The following is a 20112-nucleotide window of genomic DNA, read 5'->3' on the forward strand; positions in this document are numbered from 1 at the left end:
ACGAGTCCACTACAAAGACAGCGGAGCTGTGGCGCACATTATAGCTATATTCCAAAATGTTTCAAGGACTGCTCTCCGGACACGTTAACCGTCTGATCCAGCAGGCAGCAGCGCAAAGTAGATATGAGGCAGGCAATGCATTGTTGCCGCTCAATCGAGTGGCGTTAAGCGGCGCGGTCCTGACGATCCGAACCCGACCATCGATTTGCAACGCGTGGCTGAACACCACGGCACCACACTGGCAATTTGACTTCATCACATGATTTGCTGGTGTACTACGTTTTCTGTGGACCTTGGCATCGTGTCATTACTGCTCCCGTTCCACTTCAAACGACAGTGCCGGTCTGTGACGGGCCTCACAGGCGTGCGATGAACCTGAAGGTACTAATCCGTACGCAAGCCCGGACTGGCATTCACTCCTATCGACGTCCACCCCACATTAACTCAACGGCAGCTGTTGCCTTTCCTGCGGGCACAGATGTAGCAGAGTCGATGCACCGCGGACAATGGAGTTGCTTTTCAGCATATCACTGTCAATGGTACAACAGCGACGACGTTGTTCCAATAGCACTGCGCGCGTTACTGAATGAGCCGGTCCGCCCCACGCGTCTGCGGTTACGTGACCCGGCCAGCCACCGTCCTGACCCGGGAAACGTCCTCCCAAACACCGGGCGGCTTCCGAACCTATATTAAGACGTAATCAGACACAAATATGCTGCACCGTGTTCCGAATTTGCGACGCGACCCGTCGGCTGCACCCTGCCAAACGGTGTCGGCCGCCGTCAGCCCACCCGCACATGCTCAGGAGTCATAAAAGCGGCGTCCGCAGCGGCTGAGTGCCAAGCGCCGAGAGTGCCGCATCCACCCATCCAGAGTCCAGTCACCACACGCAAAGCACGTAACACACGACCACACACGCACTAACGCAAACCAAGTACACCGAATTTGGGCGGCCGCGCGCGCGCGACCGCAGCCGCCGCTCCCCGGCCGACGGGCGCCTATGAGAACAGCAAGACACCGGACGCTGATAACACAACACCTACACTTCAAAATGACAGTATGTACAGGCAATGCTGTAGTGGCTGGCTCGGCACCCGCGGCCGCAGACGCCATCGTTACAAAAAGCCGCTGCCGGCGTTCCTGGGCCGCGGCGGGGCCGTCCGCACCCCACTAAAAACTCTCGACACCCCGGCGCGCCTGAGTGCAGGCGGCCGGCTCGGATGCCGGGCAGCGCGGTGCGCGTGCGCTCTACGCGGCGGCCCGCGTGGTAAACAAAGCAACAGCGGCCGGCCCTCCGCAGCGACCGGCGCCCACTAGTCTAGCAAACGCAAACCGCACGCTCTGCCTGGAATAGTGTCTGTGTGTGGGGGGGGGGGGGTCGCGACCACGGGTCAGGTCGGGTCGGGTCGGGTCGGGCCGCGCCGGGCGGCGGCCGGCACCATTGTACTCATGCCGGGGCCGACGGCGTGCGGGGCGGCCGGGGCGCCGGCCGCCGGCGGCGTGCGGTGCCGCCTGTCCTTTGTACACGATGCGGGCGGTGCGCGGCGGCGGCGCGGCCGCTACTTGGCCGCCTTGCGCGCGCTGGTGCGGCTCTTGTCGGCGGTGGCGGCGCGGCGGCCGACTGGCGCCGACCGGGCGGCTGGCGCGCTCCGCTTGGTCGGCGGCGGCCGCTTCTCCACTGCGGCACACACCGGTCGAAGTCAGATGCTACGGCGGCCACGGTCGGACATGCCGAGAACGGTGGACGTCCATGGCTTTGTCATTATTTATTGTCGCTTTAGGACGTCCATGGAGGCATCAACAACTCAGTACTGTGATGCTCATTGCCAAAGACATTGGTATACCACTAACACAGCCTACATTCGTAGCAGTTGGATGATGCGATGTCATTCAATACTGTTTGCTACACATACTAAAACTTCATTCACATGAGTGATGGACCAGGTCCGACATAATACATTTTAAATCACAGAATGAGGTACAAATGTAAAAGACAGACGCATCAACTTTCCCATCCAACACTTAAGCCTACAAATGTCAAAAGCATTGGCCCTCTGAGCACGTTTTGAGCTTAACTTCAGTTTGCGTCACACACACTGGTTAATTTCAAACATCAAGGCGCCCGCGTAGATAGGCGAATACTAACTGTTCCTGGCGAGCTAGGTGTAACAAAACGTTTCCATTTCTTCCCAGAACGAGTAGAAGCTCCAGACACTCGAAAGCGGTTCCGAGACAAACAAACTCCCAACTTCCAAAACTTTTGCGCCTTGCCTTTGAACGTAACGCTATGAACTGAAGCAATACAATAATGGAAGTGCCACTGGACGGACATGAGCGTGTCATCCCCCAAAAGATACCAGAACCCTATTAACATGGACCCCCACGGGATGCTAAATCTCTCCTTGGGATTGAGGCACATGTCTGCCACCAGGTGCTTTCATGGGGTTCTCCCTCACAGTCCCTCAGAGCAGACGATCACCGACACATTCCCGGGACCCACCTTTCTTCTCCTTGACCGGCGGCTTGACCTCGGTCAGCTTCTTGGCTGCCGCCGGCGGCGGCGGCGGCGCGGTTCGCGCCTTCTTGGCGGCCGGAGCGGCCGGGGCGGCCGGCGCCGGCGGCGGGGCCGCGCGCCGCTTGGCCGCGGCCGCCACCGCCGCCGGCGGCTTCTTGGCTTTTCTGCCCTTCTTCGGCTTGGCCGCCCTCGGCACCTTGGGCTTGGGCGGCGCGCGGAGCTTAGCCGGCGCCGGCGCGTCCGCCTTCCTCTTGTCCAGCTGAGATTCGTCCTTGTAGAGCGACAGGTCCACTGGGGGCGGCGCAGGCCAGCGTCCGGTTACGTCCAGGCCGGCTGCCGGCGTCAGCTCAACACGGCCACCTCAACAGATCCAGCACACAGCGCAACCACACATCCGTGATGGATGCGCCATGTTCTCGACACACGGCCCCTGGGAGAGGACAGTCCGTCATTCACATTCACTGCTCGAGAACAGCGCAGAGTCACGGCCCTGGCGCGCAACTCACGTCCGTCCGGATGGTCCTCGGTGAGCGGGGCCGGCCCGTCGGCAGCGGCGCCGCTCTGCTCGACGCTCAGCGCGCGCTGCAGGATGTGCTCGGTGCGCGCCACCTCCTCAGCGCTCAGCTCATGTCGGTCGCGACCCAGCCGCTTCATCTCCAGCGTGGTCAGGATGCTCTCGAAGTCTGGCGGTGGCGCGGCGCCAGCGCGTCACGCACAAACACGACAGACGCAGCGGCCGTGCCGCACCGACCCCCTGGCACCTGAACTGGCTCAGGGACAGACCATTCACGATGTAAGGCCGCCATTCAACGGCGATAACACGTATAAATAGCCTACAAATAACTGAGAGCCACATACAATGATTGTGTGAGTGATGACTAGCAGTAGGAATACATACCAATGGTGTCATAAAAGTCTGGTGTGTACACTCTTCCATTGGCAGTCATCCAGCGGACCTTAATCTTCTTGCTGCCCTTGTAGACGTTCTGCACCGCTTGACACACAAAGAAACTGCCCTCCTCGTTCCGCACTGCCAAGAACTCGTTTCTGCGACGGACCAAACGCTTAATTACCAGCGCCATGGCACCCTGACAGTCACATGTTGCGGCGCTGCGCGATCGCTTGGAGTGGGGATCACTCATGATTACAAGAGTCCTAGCATGGTAATCAGGGTAGCAAGTCGCGAAAGAACCGGTCGCAGGGCGAGCAGCATAACAGCGTGATACATCAGGGTCCATCTGACAGTGAAGCTGCGAGCTGCATTCCTCACTTGAAGAAGATGACCAGCTTTTCCTCAGGCTGCTTGTGGGGCGTCGGCTTGAGCGCCTTCGGGATGGCCTCGAACTCTGGAACGGGGGACTGGAACGGCTGCGTGGGCACGCGCGCCCGCTTGGGCCGGCGCTCGCTGCTAGCCGCCTGCGCGTCCAGCGCCTCCTTCCGCTTCTGCGGCTGCTGCAGCACACGGGCCCGGTTACTGAGCACACGGACATATACGGCTCCCGGCGCGCGCCAGCAGATGGCGGTGGTCTGCTGGGGGCTACAGAGAGCACGCTGGTGATATGGGGGCTCATGGCCAGCCAGTGTTTGGCACGGGATCTGGTCTGTCCACCACCCGCAAGCATCAGGTGAAACTTACGGTCAAAACGCCATTAAATTCCTGATGCCCCGAACAATGATTGTGCACTGCCAGCCAACCGCTGCATTGCCCTTATTACGTCATAGCGCGACATTTTACCATCACGGGTCATTGCCTGTAACTCCTAAAACCACGGTCGACATCAGTAAGTTCCATAATAATTTGTCAACGACCATCGCACACCAAGCCACAGCCCTAGAACGGCGGCCACATGGCAAACATTTCACCTGCATCCATCCAACTGGTCCGTTCCATGCCAAAGCCCACACTGCCTGCCGCCGGCCGACGCTGGCGCAGCGCCAACGAGTCTCACCCGCGGCGTCTTCTCGGCCAGGGGCACGGGAGCCCGCTTCGGCTTCTTCTCCGGCGAAGACTCCTTCTTCTCATCAGCGGCGGCAGCGGCAGCGGCGGGCTCGGGCTGCACGACAGGCGCCGCCGCTGCGAGCGCAGTGCGGTGCGGTGTCAGTTGGGGCAGACCATGGCGGACAGATGCGCCCAACAAAGGCAGACGGGAGGATAGCGCAACCCGGCGGTGGACGTGGACATAGAACACGTCACTGCCTCTACAGAGCACCAAGGTCGGACATCAGTCATCATTCCGGCGTTCACCACCATTTTTTAATCGTTTATGTGAAACGATCGGGAAATGTGCGTTTCTTCTACACAACAAATGTCCATACTTTTCGACATTTGTGAATGCACCTGTTACCCTCTACAGACCACAGCACGGGAGTGAGCTCAATGTCTGCCAGGCAAATATGGCCGTACATCAAAGACAACAAAGAATCCTATACAGGGACATGACTGACGCCCCACCGAACAGGTACATGACAATGGACACAAAAGAACCCCAGGCGACATACCAGTCTTCTCCGCGAGCTTCTCTGGCTTCACCTCCGGCTTCTCTTGCTTGGGCTCGGACTTGCTGCCGGCCGGGGGTGGCTGCTTGGGAGGTGGCTTCTGCTGAGACTGACGGGCCGGGGCCGGGGCCGGGGCCGGGGCCGGCGCTGGAGCGGCGACGGGAGCTGGAGCCGACGCTGCTGCTCGAGCTTCAGCTGGAGCTGCAGCTGGGGTGTGAGCTGGAGCTGGGACTGGTGCACTGTTTGCGGCGGCCGCCAGCGGAGTGCTCTTGGCGGGTGGCGCATGTGCGTGTGCCGGCGCCGGCGCCGGCTCGGCAGAGGCCGGCACGCTGCGAGCCGGCCGGGGCGCCGGCACCGGTGGCAGGGCGACGGCCGCGGCCGGCGGCTTCTCTGGCACCACCGGCTTCAATGGCGGCACCGTCGGCGGCGGCGGCTTACGCAGCTCGGCCGTCTTGGTCGGGGCTGGGGCCGCAGTTGGGGCTGGGGCAGGAGCTGGGGCTGGGGCCGGGGCTGGGGCCGGGGTCGGGGCCGCGGCCGGGGTCGGGTTCGGGGCCGCGGCCGGAGCTGGAGCCGGAGCCGGAGCTGGAGCTGGAGCCGGAGCCGGAGCTGGGGCGGCCGGGGACGAAGCCGAGGCCGGGGCCGTGGCCGGGGCCGGAGCCGGGGCCGGAGCCGGGGCCGGAGCCGGGGCCGGGGCCGGGGCCGGAGCCGGAGCGGGCGCAGCAGTAGGCGCCGCGCCCGGTGTCGCCTCCGGCAGCGGCGCAGCCGGCGGCCGGGCTGCCGACGCTAGGGACGATATGGCCGTCAGCGGTGGCACCGCCGGCTTCATGTGGTTACTGACGGAGCCGTTGTTGGTGGAGGCGTTGTTCTGGTGGCTAGGCTCTGAGTGTTTGACAGGCGACAGATTGACAGGCTTCGGAGACGTAGAGGCGGGAGCAGCCTGCGTCGGCGGCAGAACCTGCAAGGGGAATGCATGTCACCTACCCAGCAATAAAGTAAATTAGCAGAACAAAATAAGCAGTGGTGGAGTTCATAATAAAAGTAAGACAAAAGCAGACCACACAAAGCAACAATTACCATGTCACAGTGTTAAGGGTTAGTTACTACAGCTGTGATTTCACTTACATTCAAAAAGTACAAGCATATAAAAACAACTTTAACATTCAATTCAAATCAAAAGCATACAAGGTAACTGCAAACACTGAAAAGCACCGGATGGCACTGAGTCCTGACATGAGTGATCCAGGCGTAAAAGAACATTACACTTAAAATGCTACATTGCAAATAATTGTGTAGGTTTAACATCTCATGACACAAATGGTGATGCCATTTATCAAGGGAAAGTAGCTAATGCCATCTCTTTATACCTGGTCACGAAAATCGTCCACTAGGACGCATAAATAACTACTTTGGGCGGTACAGATAGGTCACAGAAGCTGCACCAGCATGCAGCCATGCTGACTGTGGTCATTATTCACAAAACAGTGCATAATGACCACACTTTGGGCATATTCATCAACAATGTGACTTAGTCTAACTTTGTCTATTTTATGAGCTGGGATTCCAGAGTTGCCTGCACTTATACCAGCCAATTTCAAAATACTTCAGTGGGTATCTGCTTTTAGGAGTGTATTACTATTGCGACCTTGCATGCCAACACTACATTGATTAGTTGGACCCCTTGACCTGTGCACATGCCAATGACACCATCCCAACACATTACTACAACTGATTTGAATGGGTTCTGAACAGTGACATGCTCTTCCCACCTGGCCTTTCGCGGCCCTGACGCCCTGCAGACACAGGCACACATGCACAAACATGCACACACATACATTCGGTATGACCTTGCCAGTCAGACTCTGCAAAAGGTGGCCAAAGGGCTGATTTCAAGACTTTAGATGAAATCCAATGTCTGAAATAAGGCAACATTCCAACACTTATTTGACAAACCTGCATATCTGTAGCTGGAACTGCTTTAGGTGGCATCACCATGTTTGAAGGCACAGGCTGTTCCATGCCTGTGAGCACCACCTGCAAACAAACAGCTGCATAAATCCCTCGGCATTGTGATGGCTCCCTCTGGATGTCAAAGCAGCACACCTGTTTCATTTTGTCAACAATTTCTTTCAAAATCTGCAGTATTTGGATCCAACATCCAGATAGACTTCAGTCATCAACCCAATTTACAGGAGACCTATCCCATCTTTCAGTTAGGCAGAACATTTTACAGCCCAACGAAGAAAGAAGTAAAGTTGGTTTCCAACCAGAAACATTAATATGCACACCTTTCATTAGGATGAGTTATTAGTACCCAAACATGGTCATTTAGCAACAACTTGTACATTCGTCTAGGTTTCTATCTGTTCATTTCATTTAATCCACTGGTCAAACTGCATTTTCTGGTGATCACGTACAGCAAAATAAACAAAGGCTATAAGACTATTTCATGGAAAGGCATTTACTGCATTCTACTACAGCAACTTGAAACTGATACAATTGTTAATGTCATATCCATTTTGCTTATACAGCCCCAATTTGTAAATATCACATCAGGTGACCACAAAGGGGCTGTACATGCTGTAAATATTTTTCTCCCCAAGTTACCAGTAAATTAAAAGTAAGATTTATTTTGAAAATCATTGCAACTTTGGTTCACACAGGAAGAAAATGTATGCCCCAACTTGAGACCATCCATATCTTATTCATGCTTGGAGCGGAGGGATTGTAAGGTAAGTTGCACTGCCTTAAGCAGGGGGGGGGGGGAGGGGGGCAGCAATCTGGCATTATGTTAGGCATGGCTGCAAAGCATGCTTAACTTCTTGCTCAAATATTTTAGAATGTCTCAGACAGATACTGTTGGTTTTCTCTCATCACAAGTTATAACCTGATGTTTTACACCTCAAGATCAATAATTGGCCAAACAGCTTGCATCCATAAAGGATGTTATGTTTGATGCAGCACATCCAGGAAACAAAAAAGGACACCCATAAAAATCAATGTATTAACAGGTGGAGGCTGCGCACTCAAAAATGCATGGCACTATTTAAGATGGCCCATTATGGTCAGAATTTTCAGCATCACATATAGATAAAGCCTAATACTTGACATTTTCTTCTGCTGTAAAAACAACAGTTATCAGTGGGGCCCATTTAACTGCAAATGTAAATGCTGGGCCATTTGCGGGATTTAGATAATGAAATGTAGCTAAATAGACAGTGAACATAAATTATACCAATAAATGTATTCTATCAAACACAGTGCTTACAGCCGCTTTCTAAAAAATGACCAACGTAATGAAGCAACACACAGTTGTGAAAACATCATTTGTATTTTTGCAGCTGGGAATGTTCTAACCTGCTTGCCAAATACAGCTCAGCATGGGGTTTCTGGTCAGTAATTGGCTTACTTCATTACAGACAAATAAGACAAAGTGATGGGAAACAAGACAAAGTGATGGCAAGCAAGACAGAATGGTGGGGAAACAAGACAGAGTGGTGGGGAAACAAGACAGAGTGGTGGGGAAACAACACAAAGTGGTGAGAAACAAGACAGAGTGGTGGGAAACAAGACAGAATGGTGGGAGACAAGACAAAGTGATAACAAATTTGCTTAATTAACAAATTTACATTCTTAAACAGGAGCTTGAAATGCAGAATTTCATGTGCCTTCTACCAGAAAATGCCAATTTTTCATGCTGAATGCTTGAAAAGTATACATCTGGAAGGAAAGGTATACCTCCAGCCAGAGCTACTTCAAAAGTACCATGCATGGTCTGATTTTGTTATTTTGCACCCATGGCATCATAAAGACATGTTTGCATCAAAACCATCACCAAATGGATGGCAGAAATTTGGCCTCATATACACAGATCCAAGGAAAACAAATGAGCAATGAATATGATAAAGAGATGCTTCAGCAAAACCAATCATAGAAAACAAGGTGACAATAATCTACTGACAATTTTGTTAATGGTGAAATAAGAGTATAGCCTCAAGCCAACTTTAATAAGGGACTGAAAATACCCTCTACAATCTAAATCTTGCACAGATCTCTTACTGTTTGCATGTTGATATGCTAACCTTCTTGCTTTTTCAAATCATGAACCACTTTTAAGCTACACTGCTGAGTATGGCTATAGTTGAGTAGATCCAAATGTCAACATTGTCTTATGTCTGTATTTCAACTCTCACCATGCACTGTTCATCTTCTTTGTGAACATAAGCCATTGCCCCACTTAATCAATGCTACCTATTTTGTACCTTGATACGCCACACAGCAGATAGCCATTTTGCTATTATGCTTGCCAAGCAGAAAGTCTGATGTGCCTGTTCCAGTATATAATCAAGTGCAAAGTATTTTCAAAAGCAATGAGAGGTATATGCAACTATACCAATATTAACAGCTAAGGAGCACCAGCATACAAAGATGAATCAATCCACATTTGTGCTGTGCAACCTTCTATATTATAAATATTAGCTTTACCTATCCCAGAAGCATGCATGGTTAAACCTGTTGGATCATTTGTATATGATAATATCCAACAGTGGTCCAAAAGCCAAGCAATGTCGTGACCCATCATTCAGCATCCTGCACTATGCATGGAGCATCCCTATTCTGTCAAATATAGAAAATACAAAAAAAAAATATAGAACAAAAATATAGAAAAAACAGATTGCATTATGGCAGACATGAGCCAGGCATTGATACATGGCACAGATTTCCAATTTTGGCAAGAAATTCCCAATTAGGGTATCTCACATAATTTTCAGACAGCCCACAGCTCATATCATTTTCAGACATGGTACCTTGAGGTAGGTATTGAGCTGGAACAGAGATCAGGCAGACCTGGAAAACACGCTGCAGTGTATAGAAAATAAGGGGGTAGCAAACCATAGCTACCAGGCAAACCTTCAACCAGATGTGTCATATTTCTCTAAATTGCATCATAACTGTCTTAATTGCACACATGTTGTCCTGTCTGATTTTGCAGATAGCTGCTCATGTAAACCCTGCAGTCAATAATCAACTAATTAAATTGAATTGTCCATACAAATATATCATGCAAACACAAAGCTTTTGGTTCATGCCAGCTTCTGCTAAAAAGGTACACCAGGCAAAAAACAGATAGACAGTGAGGTCAGTGAGGTGAGGTAGCTCCAAAGCTATAAACTTTCATCATTGACATTGTGAGATCTAGTGTGCTATACCAATGCTTTAAATTTGGTGACAATGAAACAAAAAACATTGGATGGTCAATTCAGTATGATTCTGGCTCTCCTGTAACATAACAGTGGGGATAACTAGCAGACAATTGTATAATTTGATTGCAGGTTGCCTTTAACATCATCCCAGCATTGAGTTATCTGTTTCATACCCAAACAAAGAAGCTGGCTGAAAAAGAATCAAACCTGCCTCAAACATCCTGCCAGAAAGTTTGCAATTTTTTTGCAGACTGGAACCCTCCTGCATATATCATGGAGCAATTAGTGATACCCCAGCGAACCAGCCCAACCTTAGTCATTTTGACCTTCTTTTTGAGTATATGCACAACACAGATTTATTGTTAATCAATTATGATAAAAATAAAATCATCCTATACATATGTTCCTTCAACACCAAAGATAATTGCCATAGCCCCAGTGACACTAGCCTTTATATGTCTACAGACCTGACAATAATGATCAAGAATGGACTGAACAGCAATGATGTGAATAAGGCAAAAGTAATAAAAATTGCTTATGATAAAGTTACTGTGCATCACCTGCCAGACCTTCATAATTTGATAGGCAACAACCACATTCCTGCCTTTATGGAGACTTGTATTCACATGATGTTGCAATGAACTAACACATTGATATGAGCCATTTGCACCCAATTTTTTGCTTTTACCATTTTTAAATAAATCATCAACAGGTTTTACACCCTTCATAACGGTCAACCAAATGTAATCAGCAGCAATGCTACTTAAGTTGTTAACAGTTTCTTAGCCATGTAGTTTGAAACACACTTTCAGTTTACCCTACACAGAGGTAAAAACTACATGCATGGTGAATGCTAGTTAAGAAGTCGGTCATGTACCATCAATCTAGTATGTTGTCGTGCGCCAACACTACTGATTACCTACGTGACTTAACGTCTTGTTTATCAAAACATGGCTGGTCGGCAAAAACCCGGCGCGTCCCCCCCCTCCACACCGCCTCCAAAACCACTAATATACTCAATATATTGCACGTACCTGGGATAAAGTCTTGCACGAATAAATTGTCACTCACCTTATTCAACTGAATCAAAATGGTATTATTTTCTAGCCCCTCTAATTGTATAACAACGGCACAAAATCCGCCGAAAACGCCGAATTTAATCCAAATCGAACATATCTAGAGCTGGGCAAAAATCGAAATCCGACTGTTTGGCTTGTTGCATGTTTCCCTCTCTGTTTCAAAGGCCAAAACAATTTAATAAAACAGTAAACTTAGCATTTGCATCCAAAAACAACATTGTTACCCTACGTGCGTACAAACTACCTCGATGTCTGCTGAAGTAACCTTGAATTCAACAGCTTACAAACTTCGAATTCGGTTTATTACATGCCTACAAGATGGCGTTTAGAACACTAGATCGCTGCCATCAAATCCATGATCTCAATTATGTGCATTATGCGAGTAAAAACAAGCCCCTTGGTCCTTGCATCAGGAAATTATGAGTTGCAAAGTGATGGTTGACATTCAGGGGTGAATCTCTGCCTTTTATTAGGAGCTGGAGCCCATGAACCTTACGCATCTCATTTCCCAAGCACTTTTCTTCATTAATTTCGTCCCCTTAGTCCTGGTAACAGCTTGGACTTGATGTAAGACAGAGAGGACGGTTTGCCTTCCACAGTAACAAAATCCTAGGTCGACTTCTTCGGTGGAGAGATGCCTAAAGCTCTCATTTCGGGTGAGATGACCTGCATTTCTAAGATGCATCCAATTCTGAGGGGCACCACAAACGGCTCCAAAAAATAAAGTCAAGCGGCGTCAAAATATTGGCGGCACGACAATTTGCCCACCGACCACCTTAGGCAGATGGCCAGCCCCAAGTCCTTTGGTTCCGAGGCAATAGTGTAGACGTAAGGGCATAAGGACACGAGGCATAAGGGCACAGGGGGCACGTGCTCCCCCCTCCCCCCTAAGGCTCCGAGGCCTCTTGGAACCCACGATTAATTGCCCGATTCGAGCGCCCGAAAAGCCCGAAAAGCCGGTCGGAGGTCGCATTTAGGGGCCCCGGCCCGCGAGGCCGGGCACGTCGTTGCCACCCAGATGGCCTTGTACGCTGATCAGGGGTCCCCTGAGTCGATAAGGGCATATATGTCGGTCAGACACCACCAGTAATGCACAGCGGGCTGCGTGACGGTATGGGCGTGAGGACCCATTCCTCAGGCAGGAACAAAGCCGGAGCCAGCGGTTTACATTGGCTGGGGTCCCATTGACTGTCAGCGCCCCATAGCGCCTTGCTCTGTGTTGGCAAGGGGCCCCGAGTCGGCAGAGGCAGTGTTCGATAAGGCTTGAAGAGCCTAGAGGGCCCACCAAGCCGGATGATCAAGGGCCCGATTGGAGGGTCAAAGGTTACGAGGAGCTGGTCTGAGTCTTATTCAGCAGCCCCGACCTGCGGAGACGGGCCCTCAAGTAACAGCCAGAGGGCCCTTTGCGCCGACTGAGGACGCCGTCAATCGAAATGGGTCTTTATGCCGGGCAGGCACCATCATTACCGCATGGTCGGCTCCGTTTCGGTATGGGGCTGTGGGCACCCTTACTTCCAATCAGCGGGGACAGTGATTTACACTGGTCGGGGCCCCTGTAGCTGCCAGGAGCCCACAGGGCCTAGTGGAGGGTCCTGTGCTCGCAAGATGCCCCGAGCCAACCAAGGGAAGTGCTCGATGAGGTCCGAAAAGAGGCCTGGGTGGCTCACCGGAACCAACGATGAAAGGCCCGGGTGGATAACATGAGGGCCCGTAGGACTGGCTGTACGTCACATAGAGAATCGGGGCCTGTACGGTCGTGACGTGGAACATCAGTCAGAGGTCCTCTTGCACCGCTTGAGGAACCACTGAGATAATGCAGTTGACTGAGTCGGTCAGAGACCACGCGCACCAAGCAGTCGGCTCCCGTCCGCCCGAGCCCTTGAGACCCATTTCCCAAGCAGGAAAGGGGTCGGGGCCCTCGACTTGCAATGCTCGGGGTCTGATGCAATGAGGTGTTCCCGCGTCAGTCAAAGGTTACAGCGCCTAACAGGGGTCCTGTGGCGGGCAAGTGACCCTGAGTCGGAGCGGTGTTTGAGGGGGCCCAAAGGCCGGCCGAAGGGTCTCTCGAGACCAGAGATCAAAGGCCCGATTAGAAGGCTGAATGGTCCGAAGGGTTGGCTGCAGGTCACATTAAGGACCCCCACCCATAGGGCCATAATCTCAAACGTCAGCTTGAGCTCTGGGGCCCCATTTCCCAAGCAGGGACAAGGCCGGATCCGCAATTTACATTGGTCGGGACTCCTACATCATTCAGGGGCTCACAGTGTCTAACATGGTTCTGTGTCAACAAGGGGCCTCGAAGCGTTCGGGGGAAGGCTTGCTAAAAAGGGACGGGAACGAGACCCCGAATGACAGAGGGCCCTTGTGTTGGTGCGAGCCCTCTGGCAATGAAAGGAACATGAGAAGTTATGCGTGTTTACGTTGAAGTGATAGAACGGTCATGTGCCAGTCAGGGCCCCAGTACAGAACGGTGAGATCTCCAATACAATTCCAGCATGGGCCCGTTAAGCCGAACCGGAGTTTACGTGCCAATAATTAAACCACCCGTGGCGATCAGGGATGCTGTTGCGCCAGTGAGGGTTCTGGTGTCGATCCGGGGCCAACTGCACTGGTCAGAGGGCCTCCCGCATCAGGGAGCGGACTAATATGATATGATACATTCCTGGAAGGGCCTCGGATCGACCAGGGGAACCGGCACGTGTCACCAGAATGGCAGCCGGAGGACACCCGCGGTGGAATGGAACGGCCCTTCAGCTCCTGACCGGAACAATATTGTGCCCGCGGTGTTCTAATCAAGGGACTCCCTTGCCCGGACAGAAACAATTGGTCTCATCAGTGTTGAAAAGAATGTGTCAAAATCAGTTAACAAAAGAAACAAGGCCATCCCATGTTTCACTGAGAATGTTCATTCTTTTGCAGAATCGACTGGTCACACAAATTACATCGAAATGTTTGAGCCCGCGCGCCCGCAATCATGGGAGCAAGGTCAGCCGTGCCCCGGTTGCAGATTCCGTAAATCCGGGTGGGCGTTGGCCACTGCAATTAATGCCAGGGGGCGGGCGCCGTGCGCGTAAGAACGACCATCTTGAAATAGGGTATTTGTACATGTTTAAGAATTAATTCGCACAATTCAAAGATAAGGATTGGTGCATCTTTTGACAACGTTGAAGATATACTCTGCATAGATTAACAGTTACAGCATTACGGAAAATAGAGATTCCATCTTTAGTATTTTAGTTCCACCATCATATTCGAGCACCACTTCGCGGCGTTATGAAAGCCATTCCGTTTTGTCATCACTCTAAAAATCGCACGAGTAAAATAGACGCGCGAATATTCCCTAAATGTAAGATCTTATGTCCGAAAGTTATCGCAAGGTGCTTCTTTCAGATGCGTCATCATTTTCATCCACCTGCTGGCCACGGCTTAGTGTTAACGGCGGCACCCCTACGGAGTCTGCTACGCCTGGCGTCGAGGTTTTGGTTGTTAAGAAGTGCAAGTGCGCATGCTCAAAACTACGTTAGATAAGTTGTTATGTTAATCGATCTTATCTTAATGTTCAATGCTTCCAGACAAACACGGCTTGACCATACTAATACTGATCCATTAATGTTGATCCATTTTGATCCTCAGTCTACATTCGCGGCCGTCCTTGATATCTCTGTACGGTAAAGATACAAATTCTGACAAATTCCTAAATTCTGTCGGTTTAAAAAAATTCCACTGGACCATTGTAAGATGAATGAAGCCAGCGATTTAGTTCACGCACACGTTTTACTCGTAATCTTTTTAGCTTATTGACTATAAACTTCGAGCAGAATTGGTCTAGCGGTAGCGTGTGGCTTTTATTCCAGTTTTAGGAGGGTAACAATGAAAATATAAAAGAGCAACATCCCACATAAGTAAATGGGCCTTATCCGACGATTTTTTAGGGGGGGGGGTGGCTTTTACTATCAGGTAGCCCCCCGTCAACCCTCTGCCCCCCCCCCCTTACCAAGGTTCTGGATGCAACCACGTTCCGAGGGTCTTGAGGGGTCTTTTGGGCCTTTTGGGCCTTGGGGGGGGGGGGGGGGCTGGCAATTGAGGGTACTATCGAAAGGTCTAAAGGGCGAGCCAAGGGCATTTGAAAAGGATCCCAGTCAGAAGTTCCAACCTCAAAAGTCAGTCGGCGGGCCTCTTGCACCGATCGGGGGGGGGGGGGGGGACACGGAGTGAGCCTCTATCTGAGTCCATTGACCGAGACCAACATACCGAAAAGTCGGTTCCGCGCCAGCCTGGGCCCTGGGCCCTGGGACTTCTTTTCCAAGTAAGGACAGGGCAGGGGTCTGAAAATATTCATCCGAAACCTCTCGTATTGGCGGGCCACTGAAATAGTGGAGGTCCCCTGTGCCGATCAGGGGCTGACAGTGCCTTATCCGCATCGACGCCGTGTCGGCAATGGGCCGAGGTACTCGCGAATCGCCCACTTAGTAGGGCTGCAGATCGATGTCTAGAGGTTTTTGTATCACGGCCAGCCGTTCTGGACATTGCAGAGCAACCGCTTGTCTGTCGCGTCGCTGGATGGCGGTCTGGTAAGGTCCTCTAGTCAAAGGTCCTTGAGATGTTCTGACACGTCTTCGTCATAGGACAACAGCGTGCCTGTCAAATGACGTTAGTTCCACTTGGTCCACCAGTCTGGCAGCTTTCGCAGTGAGATCATTCACAGGTGCTCTAGATAGGGCGTGTGGTATGGCGTGTTCCTTATGTTTCCTCCACATCGCCGTGAAAATGAACAGTGCCATCTTCTCCTTGGGCCGTTGAAGTCGAGGATTCTGCACCGCGTCAAGGGTGTAGCAGTTCAGGATCGACACAAAGCGCTTGTTGTCCGTGAGAAGAGGGAAACCAGGTAGGCAGAGAAGATATATGAGGCACTTGGATAGTCCCCGCACCGCAGCCAACAGCTCCCGTTTGATAATGGGGCATGGGCGAAGGAACATGGGGGGGCAGGGGACCATGGCCCCCCACGTTTCAAGGTGGGGGACCAGCAATGTTAAGTCCCCCCCCCACACTACACACACACACACACACTTTTTCAGATTAAGGTTGCATTTGGCTTACTTCCGCACTGCATTAAACGTGCATGCCGATTTTCAACGTTCAGCAGCCATCCCTCTTAAGATGCGTCATTCTTTTCGTTTGTTCATTGACCCTTGCTTAGTGTTGCAACCGCAAAGCCCACGCCGCGTGGGCTGGAGACTGCAAACGCCGAGCGTCGAGACTGTCGTTGCTACGCCTTGCGAGCACGCTTGTTCAACACCATATTACGTAGTTTTCTCATCAGTAATCAGCTCTGACAGGATCCTGAGCATTTTAAGACAAACGTGGGTTAGCCATGTTAACAAAAGGAACCCTATTTCATCCACAATCTACAGTCAGGGAGAACTCAATATCTCTGAAGAACACAGACAACACGGAAGTGGAATCTACGTGACAACTATCGGACTACCTGCGGTGATCAGGGATGTTGTTGCGTCAGTGGGGGTTCCTATGCTGATCCGGGGCTAACTGCGCGGGTCAGAAGGCCTCCGTGTCAGGGATGGGAACGATGTGATATGATATACCCTGCTAATAGCCTCCGGATCGACCAGGAGGTCCCGCCCGTACCACCAGAATGATAGCCAGAAGACACTTCGCGATGGGACGGAATGGCCCTTCGGCCCTTGACCGGGAACGGTAATGCACCCCTGGTGTTTTACTCAAGAGGCCCCTTGCCCGGAAGGAAATAAGGGGTCTTATTATTGTTGAGTGGAGTGGGGGTCTCATTGTTGTCGAATAGGGTGGGTCGAAATAAATTTTAAAAAGTCAACATAGTCATGCCATATTTGCCTGAGAACGTTTATTTTTTCAATGCCCGCCCAAAACTTCGAGAGCAAGGGCAAAGATGGCATGGGCTACAGCTTCCGAAAAACCGAACCGCTTCAGCCACTGCAAGTGCCATCAGACGGCGGGCGCCGTGTTAATCTGTCTTCTGGATAGATAAATAGCTGCGAAAACACGGTCTGTACATCGGTCTAAAAACTACACACGTGGAATATGCGCTCAGACCGCCTTCTGACTGTAAGATCTGGTGTCATGAAGCGTCCAAGGATACTTTTTTCAGAAGCGTAGTCATTTTCGTCCACTCATTGGCCACTACTTAATATTAGCTGCTAGACCAACGGTGTGCGGCCTACGGAGACTGCAACACCTGGAGTCGTGGCTTGTGTTTCTAAAATTTTCGAGTGCGCATGCTCAGAATTACATCACATAACTTGTATTACTAGTGGATTTAAGTGTTTAAAGGTAATCATTTCAGAAGCCTCATCATTTTCGTCCACCGGTGGGACACAACTAAATACTGAGCTAACGCTGCGCGGACTATGGAGACTGCAACGCCTGGTGTCGAGGTTTTTGTTGCTAAGATCTCGAGCGCGCATGTTAAAAAACGCGTTACATGAATTGTGTCACTAATCGATTCTGACTGAATGGTGAACATTTTCAGGCACACATGACCGTGCCATTTTAATACACATTGTTGACCACTCGATCTGCAATCAACTTTCGTCTTAAAATTTGGATCAAGCATATCGATCTACAATCTCCCTTCGCAATATCCCCAATGTCTAAGAACCCAGATTAAAATTTTGACAAAGCTTCTGAATTCTATCGGTTTTAGAAAGAGTCAACTAACTATTGTGAATTAAGAGCGCCAGTGATTTATCCCATGCAGTCGTTCAACGCCTGATTTCTGCAGTTTATTGACCTAAAAACACAACAGAATTGAGCGCACGATGGCTCCTGGTTTCTGTTCTGGTTAAAAGGTGAAAATAACAATGCAGCGAAGAAAACTGCGTCACTTGTTAACAAGTAAGCTATATCCGGGGATTTGGGGGCACACTATAAGATGGTCTTTTGTCAACCTTGTGTTTCCCCTTGACAAGGCTCTGGCTACGCCCCTGCCTACACACAAAAGCAGATCAAGTCGCATACGTCGCATGAATGAGCAATGAAGTGTCCGTTAGGCCAATTCACTCCTAAGGCAGACAGCTTCCCGGAGGCTATTTTTCTGCGATGGTGTGGTGTGAGGGAAGATAGTCCGGAAAAGATACTGCTGCATGTGACCGATACGTGTTTCGTTACACCATGTAGTAAGTAACGCTGGTCCAAAAATATGCAACAAAGCAGCCATACGATCAGTTCGCAGTCAGTCATGCGGGAGACATCCGGGCCTGGGCAGTGGCCACCGACGACGGACAGGAGCAGGGCCCAGATAAGGAACATGTGACAAATGAGGTTGTTATGCGGCTTGATTCTTAAAAGAGAATCTCCAATTTTATGGCTTTTGACACTTTGTTTCTAGCAGTTCAAGTCCCGAAATTTGTTTCCGCCTAAAATGCTGCGATAAGTCTTATCTTTTGAAAAGCAGCGAGGGAAATGAAGGCCCATGAAAAATCTGTTCGCACTGGGGGCCATCGGTCCACTTTCAAAATTCTTACCAGCCTATATCCTTACCGTATTTTGGCATTTACACTGTGGAGGCAGATGTTTCTTTAATGACCCAAAATGCCTACCCGCTCGTGGAATTTCGCCTCCCCCGGAAAGACAATGTTAAAATAGAGGAATAATCTAGAGAAGCTGGATAGCCTTATTCGCCAAACGACAGATGAGTCCAATAGGCAAAATTGTGCACCACTAAAAACAGCTCTAGATGCATATCTAGCATAGCAGCCATGACATCTGAATAAAGAGTGATAACAACCTCCATCCCTTCCCCCACCCGCCGGTCATCCGGCCCGCTTTCCAGAAAAAGTTCCTGAAGTGCATCCTAAGTTTGTTCGTCGTTTTCAATAGATCGCACAGAGGCTCTACAGTGGACGCGACGTAGAATACGAATTGATATAGGAGTTATAAATGCCAGTTCTGAGGAGGCGGACAGAGGGCCGACCGTGGTGAAGTGGTGCTGCGGTGGGGCGGCCTCCAGAAAGCGGGTATGCGTTTCACGCAGAGCCAGTTCTGATAGGTTGACCCGTTTTCGTGCACCCATTTCACGGCGGCCAAGGCCTCCTACGCACGGGCTGGCACGGATAGATTGTGCGTGTGCCGACCGTAGGGGTAACCACCCGCGTCCACACCTGTGAGCGGCCCTCAGGGCTGGAGTTTTGGATGGTCGGGGGCACTCTGTGCCGTCTGGTCTGTGGCCGCGGCCTACATCGTCAGGACGGACTCCAGGTAATCCTCAGCTGGGAGTCTGGATGGTCGGGGCACTCTGTGCCGTCTGGTCTGTGCCGCGGCCTCGTCAGGACGGGACTCCAGGTAATCCTCAGGCTGGGAGTTGGATGGTCGGGGCACTCTGTGCCGTCTGGTCTGTGCCCGCGGCCCTCGTCAGGACGGGACTGCCAGGTAATCCTCAGGCTGGGAGTTTGGATGGTCAGGGGCACTCTGTGCCGCTGGTCTGTGCCGCGGCCCTCGTCAGGACGGACTCCAGGTATCCTCAGGCTGGGATTTGGATGGTCGGGGCCTCTTGCCGTCTGGTCTGTGCCGCGGCCTCGTCAGGACGGGACTCCAGGTAATCCTCAGGCTGGGAGTTTGGATGGTCGGGGCACTCTGTGCCGTCTGGTCTGTGCCGCGGCCTCGTCAGGACGGGACTCCAGGTAATCCTCAGGCTGGGAGTCTGGATGGTCGGGGCACTCTGTGCCGTCTGGTCTGTGCCGCGGCCTCGTCAGGACGGGACTCCAGGTAATCCTCAGGCTGGGAGTTTGGATGGTCGGGGCACTCTGTGCCGTCTGGTCTGTGCCGCGGCCTC

General features: G+C 51.5%; 1 protein-coding gene and 1 long non-coding RNA gene across 3 annotated transcripts; both read right to left on the bottom strand.

Annotated features, from left to right (window-relative positions):
- Positions 1-2462: 2462 nt before the first annotated feature.
- On the bottom strand, positions 2463-4766 carry LOC119098608 (titin). The gene is made up of 7 exons (XM_037221583.1): positions 4761-4766; positions 4465-4530; positions 3786-3967; positions 3414-3562; positions 3097-3198; positions 2655-2806; positions 2463-2579 (listed from the first exon to the last, which is right to left on the bottom strand). The coding sequence occupies exons 1-7, from the start codon at positions 4764-4766 to the stop codon at positions 2463-2465; spliced, it is 774 nt and encodes a 257-aa protein (XP_037077478.1).
- A 977-nt stretch (positions 4767-5743) lies between these two features.
- On the bottom strand, positions 5744-11393 carry LOC119109625 (uncharacterized). 2 transcript variants are annotated; one of them, XR_005095439.1, is made up of 3 exons: positions 11284-11393; positions 6962-7042; positions 5744-5966 (listed from the first exon to the last, which is right to left on the bottom strand). It is a non-coding gene; the product is annotated as an uncharacterized LOC119109625 (long non-coding RNA). The 2 variants fall into 2 exon arrangements; XR_005095442.1 differs by having other exon boundaries at positions 11247-11383.
- Between the last annotated feature and the right edge of the window lie 8719 nt (positions 11394-20112).

The sequence above is a fragment of the Pollicipes pollicipes genome, unplaced genomic scaffold, assembly GCF_011947565.3.
Source record: "Pollicipes pollicipes isolate AB1234 unplaced genomic scaffold, Ppol_2.1 Scaffold_2555;HRSCAF=2994_pilon_pilon_pilon, whole genome shotgun sequence".
NCBI classification, from domain to species: domain Eukaryota; kingdom Metazoa; phylum Arthropoda; class Thecostraca; order Pollicipedomorpha; family Pollicipedidae; genus Pollicipes; species Pollicipes pollicipes.

Excerpts from the sequence above, each read along its gene's own strand:
- LOC119098608 (XM_037221583.1), bottom strand. Across the intron at positions 3,968-4,464 it reads TGGCCGAGAAGACGCCGCGG|CAGCCGCAGAAGCGGAAGGA; the intron begins GTGAGACTCGTT and ends CGTGTGCTGCAG. Across the intron at positions 2,580-2,654 it reads CCAAGAAGCCGCCGGCGGCG|GCGCGAACCGCGCCGCCGCC; the intron begins GTGGCGGCCGCG and ends GCCGCCAAGAAG.